At 49.5% G+C, this 23,906-nt stretch overlaps 2 protein-coding genes across 3 annotated transcripts; both read left to right on the top strand.

Moving 5' to 3' along the window:
* Positions 1-5,795: 5,795 nt before the first annotated feature.
* C16H10orf95 (chromosome 16 C10orf95 homolog) lies at positions 5,796-7,084 on the top strand. Its single transcript, XM_030759264.2, has one exon. The coding sequence runs from the start codon at positions 6,425-6,427 to the stop codon at positions 7,082-7,084; it is 660 nt and encodes a 219-aa protein (XP_030615124.1). The 5' UTR covers positions 5,796-6,424.
* A 14,832-nt stretch (positions 7,085-21,916) lies between these two features.
* On the top strand, positions 21,917-23,894 carry CUEDC2 (CUE domain containing 2). Of its 2 annotated transcripts, none has more exons than XM_022568935.3 (8): positions 21,917-21,997; positions 22,348-22,491; positions 22,586-22,647; positions 22,789-22,856; positions 22,942-23,124; positions 23,266-23,327; positions 23,425-23,485; positions 23,570-23,894. In XM_022568935.3, exons 1-8 carry the CDS (start codon positions 21,924-21,926, stop codon positions 23,714-23,716), a joined length of 801 nt encoding a protein of 266 aa, XP_022424643.1. In that variant the 5' UTR covers positions 21,917-21,923; the 3' UTR covers positions 23,717-23,894. The 2 variants fall into 2 exon arrangements, with proteins under 2 accessions (XP_022424643.1, XP_022424642.1); XM_022568934.3 differs by having other exon boundaries at positions 22,735-22,856.
* Positions 23,895-23,906: the final 12 nt, after the last annotated feature.

Here is a 23,906-nt window from a genome sequence, read left to right as displayed (position 1 = left end):
TCCCTTCCCAGTTGTCAAGCACAGAGATAACTGGGAGGGGACATGGGGTGCAATTGAAGATCATATCGCCTGCCTTGAGTCATACCGGAGTCTCTGGATCGTGGGAGAGAGACATACAAAAACTCTCCCTGAAGTTCTCTCCTCCCTTGGCTTCTGACCTCTGTGATCTAGGTTCCGCCATGTTCTCCTCCTACCTAACAACTCCTCCTCGGGTCCCTTCACCGGGGCACTTTTTCCCAGGGCTTTCTTAGTTGCAGAGAGGGTCCCCCAAATTTCCATTTTCAAAACTCTTCACACATTCACTTAAACTTGTCAGGCCATACACTATATGGGGTAAAAGGGACTTCAAAAACAAGATTGCCTGTTGGTGGGAATATAAATTGGTGCAGCCACTATGGAAAGCAGTATGGAGGTTTCTCAAAAAAACTAAAAATAGGGCTTCCCTGGTGGTGCAGTGGTTGAGAGTCCGCCTGCCGATGCAGGGGACACGGGTTCGTGCCCCGGTCCGGGAAGATCCCACATGCCGCAGAGCTGCTGGACCCGTGAGCCATGGCCACTGAGCCTGCGCGTCCGGAGCCTGTTGCTCCGCAACGGAGAGGCCACAACAGTGAGAGGCCCGCGTACCGCAAAAAAAAACAACTAAAAATAGAACTACCGGATGTCCCTGGTGGAGCAGTGCTTAAGAATCCGCTTGCCAATGCAGGCGACACCGGTTCGATCCCTGATCCGGGAAACTCCCACATGCCGCGGAGCAACTAAGCCCATGCGCCACAACTACTAAGCCTGTGCTCTAGAGCCCGTGAGCCAGAACTACTGAGCCCACGCGCCACAACTACTGAAGCCCGCGCATGCTAGAGCCCGCATGCAACAACCACTGAACCTGCATGCTGCAACCACTGAAGCCCGTGTGCCTAGAGCCCATGCTCTGCAAAAGAGAAGCCACCACAGTGAGAAGCCCGCACACTGCATGAAGACCCAACACAGCCAAAAATTAATTAATTAATTAAAAATAGAACTAGCATATGACCCAGCAATTCCACTCCTGGGTATTTATCTGAAAAAAAAATGAAAACACTGTTTGAAAAGATACATGCACCCCATTGTTCATAGCAGCATTATTTACAATTGCCAAGATATGGAAGCAACCTGTGTCCATCAAAAGATGAATGGATAAAGAACAAGTGAGCCTAGGGATTTCCCTGGCAGTCCAGTGGCTAAGACTCCGTGCTCCCAATGTAGGGGGCACAGGTTCGATCCCTGGTCAGGGAACTAGATCCTGCACACTGCAACTAAAAGATCCCGCATGCCTCAACTAAAAGATCCCACACACCACAATGAAGATCCCGTGTGGCACAACTAAGACCCAGCATAGCCAAATAAATAAATATTTAAAAAAAGGAACATGTGAGCATATATATGTGTGTGTGTGTGTGTGTGTGTATATATATATACACATATATATATGCACACATACACAATGGAATACTACTCAGCCATAAAAAAGAATAAAATTTTGCCATTTGCAGCAACATGGATGGACTTGGAAGGTATTATGCTAAGCGAAATAAGTCCGACAGAGAAAGACAAATACTGTAGGATTTCATTTCTATGTGGAATCTAAAAAATAAAACAAACTAGTGCATATGAGAAAAAAGAAACAGGACTTCCTTGGTGGTGCAGTGGTTAAGAATCCGCCTGCCAATGCAGGGGACACGGGTTTGAGCCCTGGCCCAGGAATATCCCAAATGCTGTGGAGCAACTAAGCCCATGCACCACAACTACTGAGCCTGCGCTCTAGAGCCCACGAATCACAACTACTGAGCCCGTGTGCCACATCTACTGAAACCTGCGCACCTAGAGCCCGTGCTCTGCAATGAGAAGCCACCACAATGAGAAGCCCATGCACCGCAACGAAGAGTAGCCCCCGCTCTCTGCAACTAGAGAAAGCCCGCGCTCAGCAACGGAGACCCAACACAGCCAAAAATAAATAAATATTTTTAAAAAGTAGTTTTAAAAAAAAAGAAACAGACTCAGATATAGAGAACAACTTAGTGGTTACCAGTTGGGAGAGGGAACGAGGGAGAGGCAAGATAGGGGTAGGGTATTAAGAGGTACAAACTACTATGTATAAAATAAATAAGCTAAAAGGATATATAGTGTAACAGGGAATATAGTCAATATTTCATAATAACTATAAATGGAATAGAACCTTTAAAAATTGTGAATCACCATGTTGTACACCTGAAATTTATATAACATTGTACATGAACTATACCTCAATTGCCCTCAAAAGGCATAGGTGGAATGCAACAGATTGGCAGCCATGATGACACAGTGTAATATGGGCCAGCGTAGCAGCTGTTCTGGTAACTTCACCTACTACCTTTCCTTCATGATTACCCCACCTCCCATCTCCAGCCTGAATATAAAACTACTGCTGGATAGCTTCCCAAACGTCCCACGTGAACCCAGCACTCCCTCAACTTCCGATCACCCCAATTGTTTCTTATTTCCAGGATTGTCTTGACTACCCACCCAGCTGACCAAGCTAAAAACATGTGCATCCACCTTTACCCTCCCCTCTCCATCCAGGCAGTTATATGGAATCAAGCCCAGATGAATCTACGCCCATGTCTCTTTTCCATTCCCTGATCTTCTTGTGGTTGTCAGTTTTCCTAAACTAGGGTGTGAACCTCCTCCAAGACTGGCTTCCAGACTCTCTCCATCCTCTACTTTGCCCACAAAAGAGCCTCTGATCATGGGGGGTCACTGATCAGAAACTACTCAGGTTGCTGAATTTTGAAATTTTTCATAATAAAATTCTGGGGGAAAAACAGTCAGGGTGTATTGTTGATGCAAGCAACAGAAGACTTCACTCCATAGTATAATAACCTAAACATTTAATCTTCTAAAGACTAACATGATGGTGCTTTGAAATAATTTTTAAATGCCCATTTCATTATGTCTTTTGTAGTTAAATTTATATGAAGTAATGCAAGAGAGAAGAGATATGGGGACATATGTATATGTATAACTGATTCACTTTGTTATAAAGCAGAAACTAACACACCATTGTAAAGCAATTATACTCCAATAAAGATGTTTAAAAAAAATTTATAAAGTAAACACAACCGGCTATCTGTATAAAAAGAGTCCACTCAAACTAGATTAAGTAGGAAAGGAATTTATGGGGAAAGGGAAATTGGATAAAGGTGATCAAATGATACAAACTTTCAGTTATAAGATAAATAAATACAAGGGATGTAATGTATAACATGATGAGCAAAGTTAACACTGCTGTATGGTATAGCTGAAAGTTGTTAAGAGAATACACCCTAAGAGTTCTCATCACAAGGAAAAAATTTTTTTCTTTTTTTTTGTATCTATATGAGATGATGGATGTTAACCAGACCTATTGTGGTAATCATTTCCTAGTATATGTAAGTCAAATCATCATGCTGTGCACCTTAAACTTATACAGTGCTGTATGTCAACTATATTTCAATAAAACCGGAGGGGGAAAAAAGGGGATTTATTGGCTTATGTAACTTCAAAGTCCAGGATTCAAACGATGTCATCAGGACCCAGTTTCTCTCTCTGACCCTCGGCTCCACTTCTTCTGCAGTTCTATGCTCAGAGAGATCTTCACCTCTGGACCCAGAACTGCATTCTTTCAGATCTCTGTCCAGGGAAGAGAGCACTTCACTCCATGCAATTAGAGAACAAAGCCCTGGGCTTGGCTCCCATTGGCCCAAATTGAGTCACATGGCTACCCTAAACCAATCACTATGGCCAGAAGGATGACAGCGATGATTGGTTTAGCCCTAAATCACCCAGGTAATTTAAGGATGAGCTAGAGCCAACTCCCCCAGAACCACTTTCCTGAGAGTAAATAAGGTGTGGGACCCAAAAAATCTGGGGGCTGTTACTGGAATCAGGGTGAATGGATGCTGAGAAACTCACAGCTTGGTCCTTATTTTTCTCATTTTTCCTGAAGACTGCCTCCCCAGTCTCCCTCAGCAAGCACGTCAGAACCAATATTAAAACGCAGGCTTCTCACTGTCCCAGGCTTCAACTTGAGCTTGGTCTCACACTCTCCTCGTCTCCCACCCAGGTATGAGCAGATCCCCATGGGGGAGAAACTGGCCAGTCATACAGGGTCCATAGTTGAGCTCCAGGCTGGAGTGAGGTCAGTCTATAATAGGTAGTTTTGGACATTCCTCAAGTGCTAGGATTTGGGGGGGGGGGCAAAGTTATAAATAGGAGTGGGGAGGTATATTAATTTCCTACTAACGCTCTAACAACCACAAACTTAGTGGCTTAATACAAATCTATTACAGTTTTGGAGGTTGGAATTCTGTCTCATAAACTAAAGTCAAGGTGTTGGCAGAACTGCATTCCTTTCTGGAGGGTCTAGGGAAGAATCCACTTCCTTGCCTTTTCCAGCTTTGAGGCTGCCTGCATTCCTTGGCTCATGACCCCTTTCATCTTCAAAACCAGCAAGAGCTGGTTGACTCTTATTATCACATACGCTGACTCTTCAGCCTCTCTCTTCCACATTTGACTCCTGTGATTACACTGGGCCCACCCAGATAATCCAGGATAATCTGTTTTAAGGACTGCTAATTAACAACCTTAATACCATCTGCAACCTTAATTCCCCCTTGCCATGTAAATAACATACTAACAAGTCTCCAGGGATCAAGCCATGGACATCTTGGGGGTGGGAGGCCTCCCCCAACAAAGGTCACTATGTCCTGGGACCAGTTCTTAAGTGGACAGAGGGAGAGGCTCCCTTCTCGGAGCTGTTGGGTAGGGCACGTTAGATACATACCATAACCTAGTCCTAGCTGCTGTTCTCACTAGGCCACTGCCCTGAATCAGACTTGAGAGAGTGGCTCAGTCAGGAATAAAGAAATGTGACATCACCAGGCTGAGTATGGGGGACCTCCTCAGAGGGTAGCTGGGCTTTGTGGGATGCTGAGAATCTAGGAGAACCTATGGGGGGTTAGTCATGATGCTGCTTAAGTCAACAGAAGAAGGGGAAGGAAAGTATGATGGCCTGGCGGCCTAGAAACTGGAAGAGGGTATCCATTTTAATCATCCAGCAACTACTGCCCACTGGGGAAGAGAGGTGGAAGGGCATGAACTGCAGCCAGAGGGGACTGGAGCTCAGACAGTGCTCAACCCATCTGAACGAAGCAACCTTTCTGGCTTCACCCAAGTAGCTTCTGGGCTTTGGAATCATTTGCACTGGGTTCAAATCCCACTGTGCCAGTTATAGGCTATGTGCACCTGGGAAAGTGGCCTAACTTCTCCGAATCTCTTGTTCCTCATCTATTAAATGAGAATGATACCACCATGTTCTTCATGTGGCTAATATGAATTAGAAGTTCTTTTTAAAAAAAAGTTGTAAGCTCTTAAGGAACATTCTAGAAGGGAGGACTGTCAGATAGTCTAAAAGAAGCCCTAGCATGGATTGGTGATTAGGCTATTGTTGAGAGCACAAGTCTTGAGACAGACACGGGGTTGAATTCTGCCCTTACCATAACTAGCTGTGTGAGTCTGGACAAGACACTTAACCTATGTACGCCCCAGTCATAGAATACATTTATTGTGTACCAAATCTGAGGCAAGCAGCTTCTTGCTATGTAAAGTCAGAAAAATATTAGTACCTCATTCCTAAGGTTGATGTAAACTTGAAGTTAGATGCTCATAAGCAACTTGATTCAGTGCCTGGTGTGCAGGAGCTTCACTCAAATGTTAGGATAACTCCACCTGGGTGGAAAAAGGGGATGAGGAGAACAGGGAGCTAACTTGACTGGAAAAGCCACTGGATGTCCTGTGATGTTGCGGGCATCTCTGAGCACAGACCTCAGCGTCTAATTCGCAGCCGGTATGACCAGCAGGCTCACTCAGTGTAGACACAAGCTGGCTGGCTCCTGGCCAGCTCAAGGTGTTTCCCTTTGCCTGGAAACCGGAAGGTGTGGCTGAGGCAGGGCATGGAGGAGAGCAGCTCAACTAAAAAGTGGTGGAGAGGAGCCCCGCTCTTGGATATCTCTGGTTCCCCCAAATGCTGGGGACCAGCTCCCCCAGGCTGAAGGAGGCAAGTGAGTAGGGAGCCACCTGGGAAGAGCATTTCAGGACTGGGGGCTTGAAAAAGGCTTGGGTCCTTCTTGCCTGCTGGGAGCCTGGGGTTTGGGTCCAGCCCTAGGACAAGAGGTGAGGTGGGAGCTGAACTCCTTAGGAAGAGTTCCCCGAACTCCGGCACACGTGTAGGGCCCCCTGCTGTGAACCAGCGCCCCAGGTAACCAGGCCCCAGGGTCGGTGGTGGAGATGAGAACAAAGTGCACCCACACCCCCACCCCAGGTCTGGACCAGGACGAGGCCCCAGTAGCAATGCCGGCCGCCTGAGCTTCACACCATGTATACATACTGCTGCCTGGCGCCTGGGCAGGACGTCTGGCCTCTGCTGCAGCACCTCACCTACACCTACCTGCCCGCCCCTCCGCTGCTGCCCCCCATTCAGGCCCACAACTTCTGCAGCCGGCCCCCGAGCCTGAGCGCGGGCGAGTGGGCGGCTCCGCGGGAATACCACTGCTTCCACGCCACAGGCGCGACGCTAGTGATCACGCCGCCCTTGTGGGCCTTCCCGCAGGCCTACGCTGCGGCCCTGCAACCGCCGTTCCCAGCGCCCGGCTACCCAGGGCCGTCGCTTCAGGAGCCCGCAGATGCGGAGCTGGCGGCGGTCGAGAGCGGGACGCAGTGGCCGGAAGGCAGCAGCCTGCACGCTGAGCTGCACTGGGGCCGCGTGGAACGTACGCTACGGCCGGGCCTCAATCTGCCGGACTTCGTGCGCCGGGAGTTGCGACGAGCGTACGGCACGTACCCACGCACCGACGTGCGCGTCACCTATCGCGGCGGCGAGTTCCTGCTGCAGGGCGTGCCGCGCGTGCGCGAGCCCGAGTACCGTACGGAGAGGCGAGTGCTGCGCCGGCCAGCCAGCAGCTGCAGCGGCTACAGCATCCCCGCGGGGGAAGCGGCGGAGCGCGGCTGCCGGAAAAAGGGGAAAGACTTGAACTGAGGGTGCCGCGAGGCCCGGCGGCCGGCCAGGGTGAGCACGCGCGCGGCTCTCCTCCTGCCGCCACAGCTATGCGCTGGGGCTGGGTGCACCTGTCACCTCTTTTTTTTTTTAACCACCGCCCACTTCCTGCACTTCCTTGATTTCTCTCAGGTTATTGCTGGATGGCAGGGCAAGGGCGAGAATGGATCAAGGACATCTCTGGGTGGGTGTCCTGTTACTCCTTCCTTCTACTTGGACTTGGGAAGCCTGAGTGTGTGTGGTGGAAGGAGGGCCTGAACCCTTTGTTTCCTCTCTCCTTCCTCCCCATCTTCTTCCTCTTTGAAGCCTGCCCTGCAATAAGCCCCCACTTTCGCTTTTTCCTCTCCTCCCTCCAGCAAAGCTCTCCAAACTCCCCAAGCTGAGGGCCCACCTATCCCCAGCTTGTAAGAAAAGTAAATAAATGAGTGAAGTCAAGTGTAGGCTTCAAGATCATTTTTATGCTTGGGGATAGGGGTTTTTCTTCATCTGTGTAAGGTGAGCCTTACTTTCCATCTTGGGGTACAAGGTGTTGGAGGTGAGGATTAGAGTGGACCTCTGGAAAAAGTATGCTTCCTCACTGGCTGGGCCTCACTCTCCCTTAACCAGCTCCCTTCCAGTGCAGGAGGACACTCTTCTAGGTCCTGAGGCCCACCACCCCCAGAGAGATTCGGAGGGCATAAGCTATTTTGTTGAGGCGTGGGTGACAGGCATGGCTGAGGAAGGCTGAGGAGGGGATCCATAATCAGATCCATAATGGCTCTGACATTTTCTAGACTCTGAGCCTCGGTTTCTTCATCTGTAAAAGAAGAAGAAAACGAACCCAGCCTACGTGGAAAATTTACCAACGTTTAAATTTAAGATGAATGTCACCTCTTGTCTCCTGATTCTTGCTAACAGTGTTTAATAGGGTGAATTTGCAATATTATAGGAGTTTGCTGGAGGGTTAGACCACACATCCAATTTTAACTAAGGGTCTGGCCAGACCACCTGATCTGATGCCCAAGCTGTATAAATTTGGCTCCTATTGGAATTGCTTTCACTGATCTTCCATTTGTGGTTGGCCAACAGCTACCTGGATATACAGGTATGTTATTGAAGCTGTAGATCACTTGATTGAACACTGCTGTAGTTATGAGCTTCATGGAGAAGTTCTATTAAACCTCAGCATTTGGTAAAGATGTTTCTACTGATAAGTTGTTTGCTTTTATCTTTGAATCACCAAGGATCTCATAATTGATCATATTTTTCTATTTGCCCTGGTTTCCAGGGAGCCAAATTTGCTTAGCATCTTTTGTGTAAAACCTTGATCCTGAACTGTTACCCCTAGTTTCATCTTATTTTCCTTTCCTTTTTTATTTTTTAATTATAAAGACACAGGGAGGTGTTGTAGTGTGATGGGTTTGCTGTGTGACCTTAGATGAATTGCTTAATGTCCCTGAACCAATTTCCTCATTGCAAATGGGGATGATGGTATTATGACCTATCTCATAAGATTATTGAGAAGGTACTGTGAAATCCTGCACAAAAAATGTTTACCACAGTGCCTGTCATGTACTAAGTGCTCAAAGGGTAGTGTTTGTTCTTAAAAAGTAGTCTGCAATACAGAAATTTATAAAATAGGAAGTTAAAATCTGTTCTAATATCTCTCACCCCCAAATGATCACTGAGGTCCAATCTAGTATTTTTTACTATTTTTTTCTGTTCACCTAGTATTAATTACATAAAATGAATTGCACAGTTTTGCTTGTTGCATTATACATTAAGTATATCTTGGACATCATTTTATGCCAATGCACATGGAGTTACCTCATTCTTTAACAGTCATCCAATATTCTATAGCATTTGGATTCTTTCCAGTTTTTAGCTATTAAAAGTCCATCCAACAAATTTCTTGAGTGCCTTTTATTTGCCAGGAACTGTGGTAGGCCCTGAGGATACCATAGTGAATGAGACAGCCATGGCAGTTTCTGTCCTTATGGAAGACATTTAAGCTGAGATCTAAAGAATATGAAGAAGCTAGCCATGCAAAGAGAAGGGTGAGGGGAAGCCAGGCAGGAAGTATGGTGGGTGCAAACGTCCCAAGGAATGAAAGTTATCTTTATTCACTCGACAGGCATTTGAGAGCCCACAGTTTGCTGGGCAGTGTTCTAGGCACTGGTACTACGGGAGAAAAACCAAACAACTCCCTGCCCTCGTGGAGCCTACTTTAGAGGTGTAATGTAGAGAAACAGAGACTGACAACAAGCAAATGGGAATATACGATGTAATGTCATACAGTGATAAGTAATGGGGTGCTGTTTTCAACAGGATAATTAGGGAAGGCTTCTCTGAAGAGGTGACTCTTGAGTGGAGACCTAATAAAGACCTTTACGAGCCATTTGAATAGCTGGGGGAGAAAAGCAAGTACAAACACCCTTTGGCTGGGGTGTCCTTGTCCCGTGAGCGAGCGGGAAAGTGATAATTAATGAGGTTACAGATGAGGCTGGATCCTGTGGTACCTTGAAGCCATGTAGAAAAATTTGGATTTTATTCTTAGGGGATGGAGGGTTATGAGCAGGGGGAAATGTGATGAGTTTTTTTTTTTTTTTTTAAAGTTATTCTGGATACTGTGTGGAAAAGAGACTATAGAGGGGCCATTTTGAAAATCGGGAGAGCAGTTAGGAGGCTTTTGAAGTAATACAGGCAAAAAATAAGCTGATGGCTTGGTCTTATTTGGAAGCTGTGAGGGTAATGAGAATAAATGTCCTTGAATATGCATCTTTATTCACATACACGAGTGTTAAATTGTAGAATCTGAAGTCTTAGAATTAGAAATTGAATCATTGAACAATGCCACCCTAGCAGCACAAGCACAGCCAGTGCCTAGATCTTTGGTTCTAAATTACATTCTCCAGTAAAAGGAACCAGTCCCCTCAGGAAAATGGCTGATTCCAAGGCTGTGGCAGGGAAGGTACAAGATGAGACTGGAACAACTTGTGCCAGAAAATAAAGGACTGATCAAAAATGTCAAAAGAACAAAGGAGCCAACTTGAAGGGACTTCCACTGACCAAATCAAGGACAATTTAAGCATCGAAACAAATAATCACAGTAACAGATTATAACCTGCTGAATAAAATAAGGATCCCTAGGTCCATACTAATGCTAACTAAAAAGTACATATGAAAGGAAAGCTCTTCCTTATAGTAGAAGTAATGATGAAATTAGAAAATCACCATTCCCAATCATCAGAGTAATGATTGATTCCGGTGAGAATCATTTCTGAATACTAAAACTGATGGGTGAAAGTTTGATGTGAAACTGGATATTTATATAGTTTCAAATATGTTCCAATAAGATATTTATTAATTACAAATTTTAAAATAGTAACCTGAAAAAAAATAGTAACGTGATAATATAATATAGAAAACTGGTGGATAACACTTTAACCCCATTGCAGTAGTCCCTCTTAAAGTCTTTCTTACCATCTTTAATGGGTTTCTTTAAAAAATTTTTTTTCAATTTATTTATTTATTTTTGGCTGCATTGGGTCTTCGGTGCTGCGCACGGGCTTTCTCTGGTTGTGGCACGCAGGCTTCTCACTGCGGTGGCTTCTCTTGTTGCAGAGCACGGGCTCTAGGCGCGCAGGCTTCAGTAGTTGTGGCGCACGGGCTCTAGAGCGCAGGCTTAGTGGTTGTGATGCACAGGCTTAGTTGCTCCGCGACGTGTGGGATCTTCCCGGACCAGGGATTGAACCCATGTCCCCTGCACTGGCAGGTGGATTCTTAACCACTGTGCCACCAGGGAAGTCCCTAAAATTTTTTCTTTAACAGAGACAAATTGACATCATGTACTGTCTGATATGTTAAACTGAAAAATACAACATCAGTTCAGCAGTAAGGCATAATCATGAGGAAACCTCAGATAAACCTAAATTGAGAGAAAATTGTTCAAAAATGTCAATGTCATAAAAGACAAAGGTTTCAGGTCAAAGGAGACAAAAAGAGGCATGAAAACTAAATGCAACACATGATCCTGTTTTGGATCCTGGACGAGGATGAAAATTGTTGTGAAGGACAGTGTCGGGACAAGTAACAAGATTTGAATGAGGACTATAGATTAGAGAAAGCAGCATGGCAAAACGTTAACAGTTGGTCAATCTGGTAGAAGGCTAAGCCAGAGTTCTTTGTACGATTCTGGCTACTTTTCTTTAAGTTTGAAATAATTTCTAACTAAAAATAAAAATAGCAATAATAAGTAAATTGAATCTCTGGATCAAAAAGGATACACACTTAAAATGTACTCTGTCACAGGTTTTATGTTTTAATCTTAGAGAATTGTCTGCATGCTGGTAAGCCTCCTCTAATCCTTTTTTTGAAACAAGGCAGGCTTCAAGTAAATCATGAGTCTCATACCAAGTTAGGTGTGTTCTGAATCCCCTTCCTTCTCTATCGTCTCAGGTCCAGACCCTTGAAGTCTCTCAACTTCCCCCATCTCGGGACTTCCCTGGTGGCTCAGTGGTTAAGAATCCGCCTGCCAATGTAGGGGACGTGGGTTTGAGCCCTAGTCCGGGAAGATCCCACATGCCGCGCAGCAACTAAGCCCATGCGCCACAACTACTGAGCCTGCACTCTAGAGCCCGTGAGCCACAACTACTGAGCCTGCGAGCCACAACTACTGAAGCCCGCGTGCTCTAGGGCCCACGTGCCGCAGCTACTGAGCCCGCATGCCTAGAGCCCGTGCTCCACAACAAGAGAAGCCACTGCAATGAGAAGCCCACGCACCGCAACGTGAAGAGTAGACCCCGCTCACCGCAACTAGAGAAAGATCGCACGCAGCAACGAAGACCCAACACAGCCAAAATTAATTAATTAATTTTAAAAAAAGAACTAAGTACACATCTCCCAAAATTCCATTCACAGGAATTTAAAAACAAAAAAAACACTTCCCCATCTCTGAGAATCTGCATTGCTCACATTCTTCCCCCAAGTCTTCCACATATGCCCTGGAAATGCCCAGAGACTGCAAACAATATACCCCTATCCACCAGCCCCAGTGAGGGAGGAGGCCCCCAATTACAGGCTTTTTGAAGGAAGTGCTGCCACTCAGCTCAGTCCAACATGCCAATCTTTCCAAACCCCAGTGCTTGCTCCAGCCCTAAGGATGTAAAGAAGCCCTGCAGGGAGCCTAGATGCTTCTTTGTTCTTTTCTTTGAACTTAACCCTTAGAACTCATAAAACATCTGGGCTGCCAGGGACTTTACTGTTCACCTGGCCCAACCTCCTCAGGTGACCTTATGCTGGGAAACCGAGGCCAGAGAGAAGGAGTGACTCACCCAATGTCACACAGTAGGTGGGAATCCAGAGCTTCTAGATCCTAGCAGGGCTTGGGCTACCAAACTCATCTTGGTGGCCTTCTCCTCCTGGCCTTGCCCCAGCTTTACCCAACCCTGGCATCTGGTCTAGAGCCCTTTGCTCAATAAACCCTGACTGACCAATTTTAAACCCTGTCCTACCTCCCAGCTGGGTAGCTCACATCCTACTGAAGGGAGGATAATAAGAATCATAACAGGGAGTTCCCTGGTGGCCCAGTGGTTAGGATTTGGTGCTTTCACAGTGGAGGCCCAGGTTCCATCCCTGGCCAGGGAACCATCCCGCATGCCATGTGACATGGCACAGCCAAAATACACACACACACACACAACAAAAAGAATCATAGCAATCTCACACACTTAACTCAGAACTTACTATGTGCAGGCACTGTGCTAGAGCCCTGTACAAAAACTATCATTTAATCTTCACCCTTGATGTGGATATAATTATTATTCCCATTTATAGATTAGGAAACTGAGGCCGATAGAAGTTAACAACTTACCCAAGGGTACACACAGAGAATACACCTGGGAAATCTGACTGTAGCCTTAACATCTAGGCCAAACTGCCTCTTCATACATGAGACACACTCAGCAAAATACAAGGAACGTTTATTGAACAGCCACTCTGTGTAGAACACAGGACTAGACACTCTGGGGCTCATGAATCAAGCCCCACTGGAAGCGGAGTGCGGAGGATTTGTAGGAGATCGTATGCATCATTGAGGGGTTGAAGAAGATTCTTGTAAGAGGCATCTGAGAGAGGCTTTGAAGGATGTATAGGATTCCAACAGATAGCGATGGAATGGAGGTGTCCCAGGGAGAACTGAGGAGGGATCAGCATGAATAAAAGCATGGCAGCGGGAGCAGGAAGTAGCAGGGTTTCATTGGAGGACAGGTTATAACCAGGGAGCAATGGAAGATCAGGCTTGAAAGCTAAGTGGAGGCCATACTTTGAAAGACTTTAATGGCAAAGTGAGGAGTTTGGGGGAGCCATTGAAGTCTTTGACAAGAAGAGTAACTCGAAGTTATTAAAAGTTCTGGCAGGTGGCAGCACCTGGCTGGGACGCTGTGAGTCTGAGACAGCAGGTCCCCCATGACCTCAGTATTGACAGTACAGCACAGCCGGGCACCAGAACTGAGTCCCCAGGGCATTTGCTAGAGCTCACAGCCTATGGAATTCAGTTCTCAGAGCCAGATGGCCAAAGTTCTCTTAGCCTTGATGCTGCCCTCCTGTGCTCCCTTCTGTGAATTTTCCCCCATTCCCAGGATGTGTCAGAAGAGGAACCTGGGATCTCAATATTCCTCCTATCCCATCGAGGGTCTGAGCTCGGAGCTGAAAATAGGGGCCCATTGCTAGGGAAAGAGGTAAGGGTTCTCTAAATTCTAACAGGATACTGATGTAGGATATGAGGGGAGGGGACTCAGGGCTGTGGTAGGGATTCCGTGGGTACTGCAGAGTCAGACCCGTCATCTCCTGCCCAGATACGCTCCTGGTGGGGCCAGATGTGGAACTGGATGGGCAAGGGGCTAGGGGAACAGCCAGAACATGTACACTGAGAAGGGCATTTCTCTAGAGAATGAGTAGCTTCCTGAGCCAAAGAGGACCCACAAAATATGGATCCCCAAGGTAGAGGGAGGTCCAGGAGTCCCAGCTCCCTGAAAATCTCCCCACCTGAAGTGAAGATCTGAAGTACCTGGGATAGATAAGGGAGCAGAAGAGAAAGACTTCCCTGAAACACACGTTGACTTTCTACAAAGTTAAACTGAGGGCTGGGGTGCTATTCCCATTCACAGGGCAGACCTGCAGCCTATCCCTGGAGATGGGAGAGGCAAGCTGGCAGGCTCAGGAGTCACCCTACCCCCACCCTGCTTGAGTTGAGAGAAAGGGGTCTGCACTTACCCATGAAGCCTCTTCTCTCCCTCCTGGAGCTGGATCTACAGTGATGCTCCCAGAGACTGCTCCTTAAATAGGGCCCGCCCCAGCCAACTCCCGCCCCCGCCCCATCCTGGCTCTTCTGAGAAAGGAGGAAGGTGTGGGAGGGCCAGGCACCCTGCCCAGAGAGCCCTTGCTGACCTCAAGCAAGAGTGGGTACCCCCCTCTTCCCCCCCACCCCATCTTTCAAAGCGTTCCCTTCCTCACCTCAGCCTCTGAGTCCCTCCCACCCCTTGAGACCAGCCAGCTGGGTTCTTTCTCTGCTCTTAATGTCTGGGAAATCTGCTCTTTATGCCTAATTCAAGCCCAATTTCCTCATTCTGAGGTTGGATGATGGGGAATTGATGTGCTAGGGGAAGCTTCAGCGCAGGCTTCTGGCTTCTCCCATCAGCTCAGGAGACCCAGCATCTGTTGCAGAATTCGTCTGACGGAATGGGGAGAGAGGAGGTATCGCTATACCTCCTTTCACCTCATGTAGCTTCAAGCACCACCCAAAGCGTAAGTGGGGTTTGTTCCCATCCTGTGGAGAGAGATTGAGACCTGAGGGGACAGCAAATCGGGAGCTTAAGGTCTAGCCTGCTATGGAATGTCGAGAAGGACAAGTGATCCCTGGATCCCCTGCCTTACAGTTTGTGTGTGTCCTTGTGCCTGTGGTGGTCCCTCTCCTCAGCCCACTCTCTGTCCTCTGACTCCAAAACCTAACCCTTGCTGCACAGAGTTGAGACTCTCCAGGGTCTGAACTGGGAATTGAGGGGCTCCCTCTAAATGGTCTTTCCCATCATCCTTCCCTGAAAGCTCAGGAAGTTCTTTCCCACGATAATATGTAGCTACATCCAACTGCTATTCAAGAAACAGGCCGTGGGGGAGGGGGAATGGTATGCCTCAGGGATGGCCACAAGAGTCCTGAGCCAGGACTAGGGACAGCTCTTCTGAGGAAACCTGAAAATTCCTGTAATGGGGGTGGTAGGGAGAGGAGACTCATCATCAGTATTGTGCAACGGAGGGGGAGGGAGGATAGGGGACTGGGGGAGGGGGGCGATGGCCAAGTCTTCAGAGGGCTGGCAGCTATCCGTCACCCCTTTCCCAGGGGCCTGCTTGGCCAGAGTTGAAAGTGGCTGTCACCTCACCCCTCATTAACCCCAGCAGCACCAGGCTGGCAGCAGCAGTGCTTTTATGGGAGACACGTTGCTAAAGGTGCTCCCTCCTTCTTCCCTCCCCTTTCCTGCCCCCTCTCCCCAGCAGCCAACATCTTGCTCTCTTTGAGGCCAGACGATCCTGGTGGGGAGGTGGGAGGCTGCTGTGAGGGACAGGACTGGAAGAGGGAGCAGTGATCCCCTTTTTCTCCATATTTTGGCACTGCCTCAGTCCTTAGGGAAGAGAGGATGGGACCTTCTACCTTGGACTGTGAGCTCCTGTGGATAGGGACAATCTCTGGGTCCCCAGCGCCCTACAAGGGGACTAGCCCTAAAAAGAGGCTCATCCCTGCTGATCGGGGATGGGAGAGTTCATCCTTGAATGGAACTCCTTCCCTCATGACCCATTAAAGGGTTCTTGGGAAGGGAAGGCTATGGGCTTCCCCACAGGGTAGCGCCAGGAAGCTCCGTAGCAGGAAGAGAAAGAGGAAGCTGAGGCCTTACAGGGTACTGGAGTTCAGCCGTCCTGTCATAAATGAGAAGCCCTGCCAACTCAGGCATGAAGTTACTGGGGGTGGGCATGGCCTGCAGGCCGTCCTGGATCTGCACTCAGGTGGATCCTCGCTCAGAGCACCTGCTGCCCCGCCTTCCCCATCCAAACGAGGCTCCAGGTCCCAAGACCCAGGCCCTGTAACCCACACTAATCTTGGGGAAACATCGCTGTTAAGAGAATACAAAGGAGAGTTAGATATGGCGGGTAAGTCAGCACCTAAGAGTTGTTGGGTGACAGGGCTTGAATATGGACTGGACACGAAGGGGGAGAGACGGGATTTGGGGAAGAACACTGGGTCTAGGAGTAGGGCCACCAGAACCAACCAGGGAGAGACAAGGGCGGGGTGGGGGTGGGGAAGCTACAGGATTTGAGGGCGGAGATTTGGGGGCGAGGAAATAAGACGGATGGGAAGACACCAGGTGTGGTCAAAATGTTCTCCCGTCTGAGCAGACGGCAAGGCACTAGAAGGGGATACAGTCAGTCACTGAGACTCCACCCACTGGCTGGACCTCCACGCCTAACTCCTCCCTACTCTCAACAAAAATGGCCGCCGCGGGATCTCGCCCAAAGCTCTGAGACAAATGAGAATGGTAGCAGGAGCACCGCCCACTTGTGGGCATGCCCTTCTTAAAAATGGCTACCACGGCGCTTCTGGAAAGTAACCGCTCTGGGCCCCGCCTTTGATCTCGTTGGTGGGGCTGGGGGATGAGAGCTGCACCGCGCGGGACAAGTCGCCGGCGGCGCCCGAAGGAGCAGGTGATTTCCCCTCCAGGCCCAGGCCCAGGCCTAAAAGAGTCGCGGAGAGCGTTGACCCAGGGTACCCGTCCTGTGTGTCTCCCCACGGTACCCCCGGGGCCCGCCGGAACCCCATCTCTGATTCTCGCCGTGGCCTGTATCAAGGCACATCCTAGCTTGCTCAGGCCTCCCTCGTCATGTGTCCCTCAGGGCCGCAACCGCATCCCTGTGCCCTCGGGCCCACTATTCTGGATGCTTATGGGTACCCCGCTAGCTCGTTTAGGGAGCTCCTGCTTCAGGGGTCGGCCATCATCATGGTCCCACTTCCTGTATTCCCGCCTCCCCCCATTTGTGCTCCTGCCTTTGGATGCCGGAATCCCTTGTGTACCCATCGGTGTCCTTGGCTCCTCTAAGACCTGACTTGGGGGTCAGGGTACAATGATGTGCTCTGTAACCTGCGTTATGGGACTAGGGCCCCAGGAGCTGGGCTTCGTAAGGGCTGGGAGAAGCAGTGAAGACCTCGTTTCTAGACCCTCTTGAGTGCCCCAGACTTCTTCCACTCTGCTTCCCAGAATTCCTCCTCCCACATGGCCTTCTGCTCTCCCTCCACCTTGGGCATCTCCCCACCCCAAGGGAACAACATGATACTCCTTCCCCCAGTCTCACTTAAACTTGTCCAGGGGGGTTTTATGGAACATCTGGAAAGTCCAGGCCTGTGCTTGGTCCTGGGGATGCTCTCAGACCAGCCGAGGGCAGTGAGGATGGGGCAGTCAGGGTTGGCTCCAGGGAGGAAGTGAGGCCTGCAGAGTGAGAGGCAAAGGGAAAGACATTCTGAATGGGGAGAATGGTGTGAGCAAAGATTCCGAGGTAGGCAGAGGGCCAGCCAAGCAGGAGAGGATCAGATTACAGGCTGGGGACTGACCATTTGCATCATGAAAGGTGGTATAGTGTAGTGGTTAACAATGAGCCAGACCGCCTGGGTGTAAATCTGCCATTAACTTACTGTGTGACCCTAGGCAAGTTACTTAACCTCTCAGTGCCTCCATTTCCTTTTGGGTAAATGGGATAATATCAATATGATATATTAGTATCTATATGTTAAGGTAATTGTGAGGATTAGGTAAGTTAATACATGTAAAGTGCATAGAACAATCCCTGATAGATTGTAAGCAGTCAGTAAATGCTGAATATTTTTACCTTCATCAGAGGTGTTTAAACAGGACTCATGACAGGATGACAATCACATTTCATGGGTGCAGCTAACCAGTGGACCCTTATTTGGAGCCCCCAGGAAGTAACGGGGTTCTGTGGGCTATATCCAGAGTTTGAAAAGTCTCAGGGAAATCATGTTCTTGCCCTGGAGAAGGCTGGCTGTTCAGGCTGCAGCTTCCCCAGCTTAGGGACTATGGAGGAGAAATATTAGGAGAAGCCTCTGGGTAGGAAAGAGATGCTGAGGAAGCCTAGGGGGATGGAGAAGGGTGAAAAAGAAGTGGCAAGCTTTGAAGGCTGGGTGAAGTTTGGGCAGCCCAAGAACATGAGGAAGGGGGATGTTCCATTAGGAGACAAGCTAGAGCAAAAGCTCAGGGCAGGAAGACTTTTTTATTTGGGCACAGTTGGGGGGGGGTTGTTTCCTAATAATAACTCCCTGGCTCCTGGACCTTGGTTAGAAACCTAGGGGCATCAGACACATCCCTGAGAGCTTCTTCCCTAGACGCTTTCATGCAGCATCCGTGGACTTTTGTCCCAGCAGAGGTTGGCAGGCAACTGCTAGCAGCCAGGATTGGTATAACCCAGCGTGGATGTAGGTTTCCCTAGGGGGCTGACTTCTTGGGGGAGCTGCATGATGGGATCTGGTATGCCCTGTCTGAGCAGTTCTCTTCCTCCCCAGGGCCTACACTAGGGTCTGGAGCAAGAGGCTAGCCTCCCCTGGTAGGATAGGGCTTCTCAGTTCTCCTGTCCTGAGCAACCCCTGTGCTGTCACAGCAACTCTGTGTTACCAGTCAGGGGACAAGGGAACTGCGATAATAGATGGTAGCCCTATCTCAACCCAATTGGAGGTCTTGACATCTCCCCATCCCCTGGAGTAGCCCCTAAAATATACACTCACTCAACTAGGTGTCCTGGATTTATCTCCTGACTACCACAGTCAAGCCAGGTGACTTTGGGCAAGTCATTAAACCCACTCAGCTTCAATCTCTTCATTTCTAAAGTGGGGAGTAACTGTTTATTGAGTGTCTACTTCACAGAAGACACTGAGTGTACATTGATGAATAAGCTAGGAGTGTAGTCTCTGCCCTCATGAAACATGTGGAAGAAACATTAAATATTGCCCCAATAATGTTTTGATTATAGCTGTAAAAGGTGCTGCTAAGTAAGGAAAAGTGTAGTCTGCAATGAGGATGTAAGATAGAGAAGACCAAACCAGTTCTAAAGGGTCAGGGGAGCATCCCTTGAAGGAAATTGTAAACTGAAACCTGAAAGGTGAGAGGAGTTAGCAAGTGAAGGGGTGGAGGTGGCACGTTGCCCAGGCAGAGGAAACAGTTTGTGCAAAGACCCTTGCTGTGAAAAAGCTGGAGTGCTGGCAAGCTGAAAGCAAGCCGGGGTGGAGGGGAGTGATCCCGGGGGTGGGTGGTGCGTGGGTGAGGCTGGAGAGATGTAGGCAGGAGTAAGGCCCTGAATTGAGGGCCATAAAAAGAAGCTGGACTTATCTGAAGGGAAGCAGGAAATCACTGATAGATTTTAAGCAGAAAAAGTGTGATTTTTTGGTAAATATTGTACAGCCATGATCTTTGTAGAGAATAGGTTGTTGGGGGAAAGATGGTAGTGAGGAGAACATTTAGGAAACTCTTGCAGTTAAGGCAAGAGTTGGAGCCAAGTGGGAGTAGAGATGGAGACAAGTAGATATGTTGAGGGATAATGGTCAGGGCATGGTGACTGATTGGATGTGAGAAGGCAAGAGGTAGGATGGTGTCAATGATAATTCCCAGACTTGTGGCAGGAACAGCTGGGTACGTGGACATGCGTATACTGAGATAATTCCCAGACTTGTGGCAGGAACAGCTGGGTACATGGACGTGCGTATACTGAGGACAGCCTTGGAGGAATAAAAGACTTGGAAGAATGTCAGTTTGGGACATGTTAAGTCATCCCCACGGAGGTGTCAGAGAGGTAGACGTACAAGTGTGTAGCTCAGAGGAGGAGACTGGACTATAGGATTGGACATTTGGGAATTGGTGACATGGAGTTGGTACAAGAAGATGTGGGACCAGATGAGATTTTCCAGAGAGAGAGGGTGCAGACTGAGGAGAAAGGAGAAGCAGCTTTGAGCCTGAGCTTTGCTGCCACATTTAGAAGGAAGCAGAGGAGAGGGGGACAGAGAAGGAGCCTGGGAAGAAATGGCCAGAGAGGTAGAAGAGAAATAGGAGGATGTGGTGCCTCCAGGACCAACATTGGCGCTACTTGAAAGGGCAAATATTAGGTGAAACTACAAGAAATTGCCTTTTTCTTTTCTTTTTCAGATCAAAAACAGGTAATATTGGCAAGTTCATATGGTTCAACCTAAGGAGACCAAAACCTGAAAAAGTAACTCATGCCCTTAGCCTGAGAAAATTTAGTAGAGCAGAAGCCAGACTGAAGTTGGGGAGAAGTGGATAGAATGGAGAATAATAAGGGAATAGATTCAACAGGACCTGGTGATTGATTGATTGCAGCAGGGGTTGAGAGAGGGTGAAATCATGGGTAACCCCCAAGTTTCAGGTTCAGTAGCTGAGTGAGTCATGTTAGCCGGTGAAACAGGAGGAGGTGCCTGTTTGGAGGGGGAGTACACACATCGGGAGGATATGGTGAGTTGGGGCTAGGTGCAGTTTGAGGTGCCCCTGAGTCTTCTGAGTGGGGTAATGAGCTGACATTTGGACTCGTGGGTCTGGAGCAGTTCTTTACCACCTAAATGTTCCTGACTACCAAATACAGACTTTAGGGAGTCAAAAGCATGTAAGTAGGAATGAAATAAGTCAATAAGTATTTATCGAGCACCTACTAAGTGCAGGCATTCTTCTAGGTGCTAGGGCTATACCAATGGATAAGACAAAGTATCCCCCCCTCAAACTCCATCTTCTTGAAGCGTACATTCTGTGGGGGAGGACAACAGGCAAATAAACATAAAGATAACATGGAGCTGTAGTATATGCTATATAGAAAATAAAGCAGAGTAAGGGCTTGGGGAGTATGGGGAATGCCTAATTTTGGTCGGTTAGTCAGGAAAGGTCTCTCTATGGAGGCAACATTTGAGCAGAGCCCTGGCAGAGGTGAGGGGATGAGCCATGTGGATATCTGGAGGAGACAGGTAGAAAGAAACTGGGCAAGTCTGAGGAATAGCAAGGAGGCTGCTGGGCAGGAGTGGAGTTAGCAAGGAGGGAGTGGTGAGGTTGGAGAGGTAAGCAAAGGCCAGATCTTGTAGGGCTCCGTAGGCCTTGGGACGGAGGATGGAAAGTCCTCCGTAGATAGGCCCAAGCTGCTGGAAGGGCAAGGACCTGGTAGGAAGAGAGAATTCATGAAAGGCTTCCCCTTCTATCTGGGCCCCAGAGCCAGAAAAGCCCCTTTGTGCAAAGGGTGGGTGGCCCACTCTGGGTGGGGGAATGGCTGTGCTCAGTCCTGAGGCCTGCTCCTTGGGGGGCTGGACAATGGGTCCCTTGTGGTTGGACTTGGGGGCCAAGTGGCCCTCTCAGTGATGGGATTCCTCAGCCAGGAGGCATGTGACCTCAAGACCTTGGCTTCTTTCCAGAGGGTCTAGGCCTACTGTTGGGGAATGGGGTGGGGAGATGGGGAGAGGTTGGGGGAGGGGGGAGGGAAACGTCCCCTCTGGAAACTTTCTCCTGAGACAGTGTCCTGCCCTGTCTCAGGCTGGAGGAGGTGGAGAGATAGGCAGGCAGGGGGCTGTGGCTCTGCTTGAGGGAGTGGGGGAGGGCTGAAGAACTGGAAGCTATGGGCAACATCAACAAATCGTTTCTACAGCAGGGCAGGAGGGAGGAGCTGGCCGCCCCTGGACCTGGTGGGCAGGGGCAGGCAGAAGAGGGCCTGACAAGCCTCTGTCTTGTGTCCCTTCAGAAGAGGAGAGAGCATGGAGCTGGAGAGGATTGTCAGTGCAGCCCTCCTTGCCTTTGTTCAGACGCACCTCCCAGAGGCTGACCTCAGGTAGAAGCTGCTCTCCTAGAAGGGTCATGCTGCGGCCAGAGTTGGAGCTGCTGGGCAGTACTCTGGGCCTTGGCCAATGGAAAGACTGGGGTGGGAAGTACTCAGCCCTATTCCTCAGGTGGAGGAGGGCTGGTTATGATTTGCTGGTATGGCCTCACCTCTCATCCTGTTCCTGTCACCCTTGTTGAACAGATGGGAAACCAAAGCTCTGAGGGGGTTGGGGGGGTGGGGGGTGGGATACTCTTCTGGCTTGAGGTCTGGCTCCTGGACCCCACGAAGCCCAGGGCTGGAGTCCCAGGCTAGGTGGCAATGCTGGAGGTAACAGGGCTTGTCCTGTCCCCTTGCTGCAGCGGCTTGGATGAGGTCATCTTCTCCTATGTGCTCGGGGTCCTTGAGGACCTGGGCCCCTCAGGCCCATCGGAGGAGAATTTCGATATGGAGGCCTTCACTGAGATGATGGAGGCCTATGTGCCTGGCTTCGCCTACATCCCAAGGTGGGGCCTGGCTGGGACCAAGAGGAGGAGGAGGGCTGGCTGATTGTGGAGGGTGGGCAGAGTTGTCCTTTTACCGCCCTCCTTGCCTTTTCAGAGGTACAATAGGGGAAATGATGCGGAAGCTCTCAGGGCAGTTGAGTGGTGCCAGGAACAAAGGTGAGTCTGGGAATCGGGCACTTGGGTGACTCAAACCCCCATCCTCCAAAGCCCTGGCAAACCTGTTGCTCTTTCTGCCTCTTTAAGAGAACCTGAAACCACAGAGCTCTGAGGTCCAAGGTCAGGTATCTGTCTCCCCAGAGCCTCTGCAGCGGCTCAAAGAAGAGACGATGTCTTCTCCGACTGCTGCTGGGGACACCCAAGATGAGGTACTGGTAGAGGAGGGTACTGACGAGGGAGCTAGGGCCCTGGAAAGGAGGAAGTATTGCCTCTTGTCAACATTTATGCCCACAGGCATCCGGCGCTGAGGAGGAACTGCTGCCAGGGGTGGACGTACTTCTGGAGGTGTTCCCTACCTGTTCGGTGGAGCAGGCCCAGTGGGTGTTGGCCAAAGCTCGAGGGGACTTGGAAGAAGCTGTGCAGATGCTGGTAGAGGGGAAGGAGGAGGGGCCTCCAGCCTGGGATGGCCCCAACCAGGTATCCTCTGCTAGACGGCCCCCCAACCCCATGTAACCTCAGCTATGTTCCACCTTAGTGTTAAGCCCCCGCCCCTAGCCTATCCCCATTTGCTTTTCCTGCTGGTACCCTAGGCCCTAGACAGGCTTCCCCTCTCTGCAGGACCTGCCCAGGCGCCTCAGAGGCCCCCAAAAGGATGAGCTGAAGTCTTTCATCCTGCAGAAGTGAGTCTGGGCTGGGCTGGGCCGGGCCGGGCCGGGCCCTGCCCTTAGAGGGTTTTCCTAGGGTGGCAGGAGCTTCACCCAGCCAAGTTTTTGGCAGGTACATGATGGTGGATAGCGCAGAGGATCAGAAGATTCACCGGCCTATGGCTCCTAAGGAGGTGAGACGGTCGCAGCTCCTAGGGTCATGGAGTGGGTGCAACTGTCTCCTGGCTTCTGCTACTCACTACCTGATTGCCTGACAGGCTCCCAAGAAGCTGATCCGATACATCGACAACCAGGTAGTGAGCACCAAAGGGGAGCGATTCAAAGATGTGCGGAACCCTGAGGCTGAGGAGATGAAGGCCACATACATCAACCTCAAGCCAGCCAGAAAGTACCGCTTCCACTGAGGCACTCGCCAGACTGCCGGAGCCGTCTAGGCTCAGATCCCAGAGGGATGCAGGAGCCCTACACCTCCACACAGGGGCCGCCGTAACTCCTGTCCCCCAGTCTTTCCCTACTTCCTCGCTCCACAGTGTTAACCTCCTCTTGGAGCTGCCATGGGTACAGTAAAGGTAGCCCCAGGAAGGTGTGAGTGCA

This window comes from Delphinapterus leucas, chromosome 16, assembly GCF_059928025.1.
Source record: "Delphinapterus leucas isolate spDelLeu-1000000601 "Yukka" chromosome 16, BTC_Dleu_Yukka2, whole genome shotgun sequence".
In the NCBI taxonomy this organism is placed as follows: Eukaryota; Metazoa; Chordata; class Mammalia; order Artiodactyla; family Monodontidae; genus Delphinapterus; species Delphinapterus leucas.
This window is presented reverse-complemented; position numbering and strand designations above follow the sequence as displayed.